At 45.9% G+C, this 8005-nt stretch overlaps 1 protein-coding gene across 1 annotated transcript in view; it reads left to right on the top strand.

The window, feature by feature from the left end:
* The first annotated feature begins 2002 nt into the window (after positions 1 to 2002).
* mgll (monoglyceride lipase) overlaps positions 2003 to 8005 on the top strand; it is a 42460-nt gene continuing 36457 nt past the window's right edge. Inside the window, 2 exon segments of the mRNA XM_072681551.1 lie at positions 2003 to 2114; positions 2117 to 2240. Of these exon segments, the coding sequence (XP_072537652.1) occupies positions 2003 to 2114; positions 2117 to 2240 (236 nt within the window).

The following is an 8005-nucleotide window of genomic DNA, read 5'->3' as shown; positions in this document are numbered from 1 at the left end:
TAGAGAGAGAGAGAGAGAGAGAGAGAGAGAGAGAGAGAAAGAGATAGAGAGAGAGAGAGAATGAGAGAGAGAGAGAGAGAAAGCGAGGAGGAGAAGAGAGAGAGAGAGAAAGCGAGATACAGAGAGAGAGAGAGAGAGAGAGAGAGAGAGAGAGAGAAAGAAAGACAGAGAGAGAGAGAGAGAGAGAGAGAGAGAGAGAGAGAGAAAGAAAGAAAGACAGAGAGAGAGAGAGAGAGAGAGAGAGAGAGAGAGACAGAGAGAGAGAGAGAGAGAGAGAGACAGAGAGAGAGAGAGAGAGAGAGAGAGAGAGAGAGAGACGTTGTGAGAGAGAGAGAGAGAGAGAGAGACGTTGTGAGAGAGAGAGAGGAGGGGCTGTATCACTGGTTCCTCCAGTAGCTCTCTCCTCATTCTCCACCTACAGGCGGTCGAGCAGCATCTGTGTGAGCGAGCGGAGCCCGAGCAAGGGGGAAAAGCAGCGCGCGAGACCCACACACATACACTCACATTCACACGCGCCGCGTTACAGCTGAGGAGGAGCTGACTGCCCGCGCGAGCTCTCGGACTGAGGTGAGTCCAGCGGCTCTTCTGTTCCCCTCTCTTCTCTTCTCTGCCCTGTTGCTCTATTCAGATCACCGAACTTCCCTGCCGCGGTCACTGCTGGACACACGCGCGCGCGCAACAGACACGGGTCTGTGTTCAAATCCTCCCGTGAATAATTCTCTCGCGAGAGATTATAGATTAATGACACGCGCTATCCGTGTCACTCACAGGCTCGCGCTGCCGCTGCTGCTGTCTCAGAGCTGCTGTAGTCTTTTTAACTTTGAGCTAAAATTAAGTTGACTGGAAACGTCCCCCCCCCCCCTCTCTCTCTCTCTCTCTCTCTCTCTCTCTCTCTCTCTCTCTCTCTGTCTCTCTCTCTCTCTCTCTCTCTCTCTCTCTCTCTCCCTCTCTCTCTCTCTCTCTCTCTCTCTCTCTGTCTCTCTCTCTGTCTCTCTCTCTCTCTCTCTCTCTCTCTCTCTCTCTCTCTCTCTCCCTCTCTCTCTCTCTCTCTCCCTCTCTCTCTCTCTCTCTGTCTCTCTCTCTCTCTCTCTCTCTCTCTCTCTCTCTCTCTCTCTCTCTCTCTGCTCTATTTTTACTGCAGTGCCGTGTGTCCAGCAGTCCGTGCATTCACACCGCTCTGCTTCTGCTGGCCAATAGCAGGCTGCTGCTGCTACTGTGGGTCCGGACAATACACACTCCCCACGAGACGTCCGAGGTGTGCTATCGTGTGTGAACGTGCGTGTGTGTTTTTAGCGCTTTATAAGGACTACAAGTCACAGATGACAGCGGGAATGCTTGAATTTCGGCTTGTCCCCGCGTAGAAATTTTTTTTTTCTTTATACAATTAATGATTTTTTCTATTTTTTTAGTCGGTGTCATTTTATACAACAAAGGGAGTTTTATTATTAAAAAAATAAACAGAATAATGATTTGCTTCTGGCTGCTGATGTTGACATTAATTCTGTGTAATTGTGGGGGTCTTTTTATACAAGGAAGCTTTTATTTTGAAAAATAAAAGATTACAATGAATTGCCTTTGGCTGCTGATATCGATATATATATATATATATATGCTGTTTCGCATATCGTAAGTACATGTGGGGACATATGTGTGAAAATGTGTTTTTTTTATATACAATAAGAGAGCTTTTATTTTGTAATAAAAGAACATATAGATTTGCTTTCGGCTGCTAAGGTTGGGGTTAACGTTGTGATTCGCTGTAACGTACAGGGCGATGTTATTGTCCCACAAAGATAGTAATACTAAGTTTGTATGTGTGTGTGTTTCTCTGCGCGCGTGCCCGTGACGTCAGCGCTCGCAACTGAAAACACTCCGCCACGATGTTGTGGTTCAGCGCGCGAATGGCTTCACTTACTCTGTTTATTTCATTGGTTTGTATTTATTGATTGTTTATTGTCTCTCTCTCTCTCTCTCTCTCTCTCTCTCTCTCTCTGTCCTCGCCATGCATGTGTTAGCCGCCTGCGTGCTGGTGGCCGCCGCCTCGTGCTGGTTGAGCGGCACCGCACTCGCTCTGCTCCGCCTGCTGCTGCCGGACGCGCTGCTGGCTGCCCACATGCGGAAGAAGCGGAGGGGAGCCGGCGAAGCCCCCAGGGCGTCCCGTATCGAGACCTGCAGCACATAGTTAACGCCGACGGGCTGCACCTGTTCTGCCGCTACTGGGAGCCGGACGGCCCGCCCAGGTAAGGTAGAGGCTAGCGCGTGCAAGGAGGGAAACTAGGTTAGTGCACCGTTAGCTCTGTTTACATCCTGCACCTGGTCCAGCGTGCAGTGCTGACCTTTTCAGATGTTCACAGACTAGCCTGACTAGCTTAGCTGCTTTGACCACATGAACAGCAGTGGCACAGCCCTAAGCCGGGGGGTGCACAGTCTTTTAGCTTTGGGGCTAACGTGCGGTTTGTAGGTCAAGGGTCACATAGCCTTAAGTATTTATATGCTTCCAGTAAAGATGCTCCTCAAGATCTATTTTTTTAGTTTCTGGGCCATGCTGACATGCTGCATCACACAATGTGTGCAGATTTGGCCAGAGCTTTTTTTTTGTTGTTGTTGCAGCTTTTATGCTTTTAAGTTCCTGTCAAGGATGTTCTGTTGGATTCAGATCTGGCGACTGGAAATCCCGCTGAAGAACACTGAACACATTGTCATGTCCATGAAACCAGTTTGAGATGACGTTTGCTTTGAGACATGCTTCATTGTCATTGAATTATTGTGAACTCAGGCTTTAGAGGTTGGGCAAATGGTGGCCTTTCTAGAATGCACATAGTCAGGAAGAAAGGTGCACGTATTTGTCACTGTACACTGTACAGCGAAATGTGTCCTCCGCATTGAACCCATCTGGTAGTGAACACACACTCACACACACACATGTGTTAGGGGCAGTGAGTACACACACACACCCAGAGCGGTGGGCAGCCAACTCCAGCGCCCGGGGAGCAGAGAGGGTAAAGGGCCTTGCTCAAGGGCCCAACAGTGGCAGATTGCCGAGCCCGGGAATCGAATAAGTGATGATTGATTAGTAATTGCCCAAAGTGTGGCATTAAAACATCACACACACACCATTACACCACCTCCACCAGCCTGGACTGTTGACACAAAGCAGGTTGGGTCTGTGGATTCATGCTGATGGTGCCAAATTCGGACCCTACCACCTGTGTGCCTCAGCAGAAATCCAGATTCATCAGACCAGGCTATGTTTTTTCCATTTTTCAGCATTCCAGCTTTGGCGAGCCTGTGCTGAGCCACTGCAGCCTCGGCTTTCTGTTCTTGGCTGACAGAAGCGGAACCTGTTGTAGGCTGTCCACCTCAAGGTTGGGCGTGTTTCTGTGCATTCTGTGGTGCTTTTCTGCTCACTGCAGTTGTACAGAGTGGTTATCCGAGTCGGCCTAGCCTACCTGTCAGCTCACGCCATTCTGCCCATTCTCCATTGACCTCTCTCACTGCACTCTCACAATTGCTGCTCAATGATGCTTTTTCTTTATTGCACTATTCTGAGTAACTCTAGAGACTGCTGTACTGAAAACCCCAGGAGATCAGCAGTTTTAGAAACACTCAGGCCAGCCCATCTGGCAACGACAATCACTCCACATTCAAAAAGACAGGTCATATTTTTCCCCATTCTGATGGTTGTTGTAAACATTACCTGAAGCTGCTGGGCTGTATCTGCATCATTTTATGCATTGTACTGCTGCCACACGATTGGCTGATTTAGATAATTAGACATTCTTTCTAATTAGTGAATTGCTGATACAGGTGTTCACACACACAGCTTGTATAGCCATAGCTAGAAATTACCAATAGAATGTATGTCCCTGTTAGATAGTATTAAGTTCCCAGCAGTGATGATGGGGCCTAATCCATCACTGTTGGGATGAGTTGGAGTGACGTTTGTGATCCAGAAGTAATCATGCAACATAAGGATAAAGGATAAAGGTGCACGTATTCGTCACTGTACAGTGTGGACTGTACAGCGAAATGTGTCCTCCGCATTTAACCCATCTGGTAGTGAACACACACTCACACGTGTTAGGGGCAGTGAGTACACACCCAGAGCGGTGGGCAGCCAACTCCAGCGCCCGGGGAGCAGAGAGGGTAAAGGGCCTTGCTCAAGGGCCCAACAGTGGCAGCTTGCCGAGCCCGGGAATCGAACCCACAACCCTGTTATCGATATCCCGGCGCTCTAACCGCTGAGCCACCACTGCCCAATACCTGACCTCACTAATGCTCATGTGACTGAATACAGTCATATATTTACAGCAGTGTTCCCACATGTAGTGTAAAGTCTTTCCCAGAAAAGTGGAGGCTGGAACTACAGCTAAAGGAGGTCAACCCTCTTATTGAAAACCCTTGGTTTTAGAAGAAACAGCAGGTGTCTCCAAACGTTTGGAGCTACCAGCCCCTGTTTCTAAGCAGTATGATCATCAGAATCGTGGTTTAAACGCCTAGAGTAAAGCCAAATGAGACCATGATCTGAACACCCACTGTTGTGTGTTATTTCCTGAATTTTAGCTACAGCATTTTATATTTAAATTATTGCTGTCATACAAAAACATGCATTTTGAATTCATCATGCCATTTAAATATGCCTCAGTGTAAACAACAATGGCCAGATGCAGACTGTCAAAGTGAAAAACAGCAAAAATGAAGATATAAGGTTTTTTGCAGGATAGCAGTAATATTTCATGCATTATTTGTTTTGATGTTGCATTAAATAAACAAGGGTGATTTACAACACAGTTATAATACAGTTTGTGTGGTTGGTAGGGTGTTGCCTGGTAGTTGCTGTGGTGTCCCAAATGGTTGTTGCAAAGTAGTTGCTGTGATAATCCCAGGTGTTTCTTATGGTGTTGCTAAACGGTTGCTAGAGGGGTGTTATAGTGTTGTGAAGTATGAAATACTATGGTATTTCACCTTTTTGCTGTGCTGTTGCTTAGTGTTTGCTAGGGTGTTACTAGGCGGTTGCAATCGTGTCTCAGGTGGTGGTTGGTCAGGTGTTACTTTTGTTGTCATGAGATGTGTACCAGATTCAAATTATGTCAAAAAGTGACAATGACAAAAATGGAAAGGATTTATTTAATGAATCATTTATTTTAATGCTGTATATAAACATTGAAATAAATAATAAATGAGCTGTAATAACATGGTTGCACATGGTTCTCTATCTGCTCTATCTGCACTATATGGACAAAAGTATTGGGACACTTGCTCATTTGTTGTTTCTTCCGAAGTCAAGGGTAGGTGCATAGTGGGTGCATCTGCACATATAGTGTATTTCAGCAAACATTTCATTTTTAGAGGTGTGTGAGATGGAAAGCCCCTGTTTAATTTCTTAAACACTTATCTCACACATGCTGTTATACCACAAACCGTGAGATACATCTGCACACACACCCGCACAGTCTCACACACACACACACATTAAAATGCATGCAAAGACATGCATATACGCGGACACACTGGCAGTGATTTAGGTGCCCGTATTTTACTGCTGTGTGTGTGTGTGTTTGTGGAGTGGGGGTGAGGGATGCAGGCAGGTGTGAGTGCCAATAATTAGGATTAATCAATAGCAGTTCTCTAAATAGGTGTATGCATGGAAGTGTGTGTGTATGTGTGTCCTCTGTGTGTGTGTGTGTGTGTGTGTGTGTGTGTGTGTGTGTGTGTGTGCGTGTGTGTTTGACAGTAACGGCTTGTCTTTTGTAGACGTTTTTGTAGTCGTTTTAGTTCCTCTTCAGATCTCTTGTGGCAGTCACATGCTTACATCACACACATACACACACTCATACTTATTACTTGCTCCATACTATGGCACCCATGTGGTTCAGAAAAGCATGGTTCTGAGTCTGACAGTTAGTGTGGAAGTGTGTATGTGTGTGTGTTGGTTGCAGAGGTAAAGTTAGCACTTCTTCAGAAGTGTGTTTCTTTTAGCGGTGTGTGTGTGTGTGTGTTTATTAGTATTTTTGTTTGCATGTGTTTGGGCCATGCCTGCAATAACCCTGTAGTGCTGTTTCCGCGGCAACTATTCAGGCTCTTTTCACCGTGGCATGGCCCCAGGAGACAAGCTGTTACCATAGCAACCACCTCACCTCCTCTGTGTCAGGCTAATTTGATGACTTATGCAAACGGTTACAGGTCAGTGTCACCCCTTCACCCGCAGATAGCACAAGGCCAGCATGTGTGTGTGTGTGTGTGAGAGAGAGAGATAGTCTTCATGTGTTTGTGTACACGTCCACAAGTCCACAGAACCACCATATGCATAAGGTCTTGTTTGTTTTAGCTGCAGGTGTCTGTACCAGGAGTTCTCAGACTTCCAGGTTTGAGGTCAAATATGATACTGGCTGTGTGTGTTAGCCCTTAAATGCACACCCCAGGGTGCCAGTGACCCTTGACTTAATTCCCCACTGTCGGCTTAGTTCAGTCATGAGCAAAATATTTGCATTGGCGAAGATTAGTTAGTCCATCATGATGATAAAGCAAATTTTAAATGGTACTACTTGTCTCTCATAAATTCTGTTCTGATAATACTGGTTTTTAATGGGGATGTGTGGTAATGTAATTGTACTACAGGACGTCTGTGATGTTAATGAATGATTGATTAGCACAGGATGACAAACCTCTAATAAACCAGGAAAGAACATTTCCTGAGGGAAACACAGAAGGAGGATAAGTGGTTCCCACTTCCAGGCACTTGCTACGTTGTCAGTAGGGCGATGCTGTTTGCTGGGTGGTTGCTTAGTGGTTGATACTGTATCTGTACTGTAAGTGGTTGCCATGGTGTTGCTAAGTGGCTGCTATGGTTTCCTAGGTGATTGCTGCATGGTTGCTATGGTGTTGCCAGGGATTTGCTAGATGGGTGCTATATGTTGTAAAGTGGTTACTAAGATGTGTTGCTTAGTGGTTGCTGAGGTATCCCAGGTGGTTGCTTCCTGTTGCTGGGTAGTTGTTATGGTAACCCAGGTGATTGTTGTGGTGTTGCTAGATGGGTGCTGTAGTGTTGCAAAGTGGTTACTGTGATATTTCACATTGTTCGTATGGTGTTTTCTTAGTGGTTGTTGGGGTGTTGCTAGGCAGTTGCTATGGTATCCCAGATGGTTGCTGCAGTGTGTCAAGTGGTTCTGCAGATGTCACCTAGTGGTTTCTGTCGCTGGTGTCTGCAGGCTGGTGCATTGGAGCTGGGTATGCGGCACTTCCCTCCAGGCGTGTTGGTTGGTTTACCGGTGATGTTCCTTCTGCGGCAGTTAAATAAAATAAAAAACAATAGGCATGATGACACAGTAGGGGAATGACTTCTCGATGAACGGATCACCAGATAAATCCATGCGACAGTCCTGAACTCTACTCTACTACTACACTAAGGTCTTTGGAGAGATCTTCCAGATTTGAATGTTGCATCATACAGCGCATGAGGTTTCCACGTTTGCCTCAGACTTGTGGCAGGTTTCACTTTCTTAATGTTGCCACACATACATGAAACAGCTTCCACTGTGAAAACCTGTGAAATTACCCCTTTAATGAATATCAGTATTGGCTGATAAGTGAATTATCAGTATCATCGGACATCAGCATCAACCCACAATTCCCGTACAGGTGCAACCTTGATTTTTAGAAGAAACAGTGAATGAACAGGTGTCCCAATACTTTTGTCCGTATAGTATATGTTATCATGGCGGATTGTGGGTCAGTTTGTGTTGGATGTGAGTGCTAATGACCAGAGATATGTGTTTAAGCGGTAAAGGTTTTGAGCCTACACGTCAGTCCCACTGCTACAGACCCCCGCACACACAGAGCTGACAACCTGTGAATGCCCCCCCCCCTTAAACCAGAAGACTGATACGGATGTTTGGTGATAGTGTCTTTGATAGAACTGGATCAGTTCAGTTCAGTTTTCTACTCACTGGATCCGTAGATTGCTTTAAAACAATAGATATACTGTAATTCAGACTTAATGATCATC

The sequence above is a fragment of the Salminus brasiliensis genome, chromosome 6, assembly GCF_030463535.1.
Source record: "Salminus brasiliensis chromosome 6, fSalBra1.hap2, whole genome shotgun sequence".
In the NCBI taxonomy this organism is placed as follows: Eukaryota; Metazoa; Chordata; class Actinopteri; order Characiformes; family Bryconidae; genus Salminus; species Salminus brasiliensis.
Note: the sequence above shows the minus strand (reverse complement) of the source record. Positions and strands in the feature narration are given on the sequence as shown.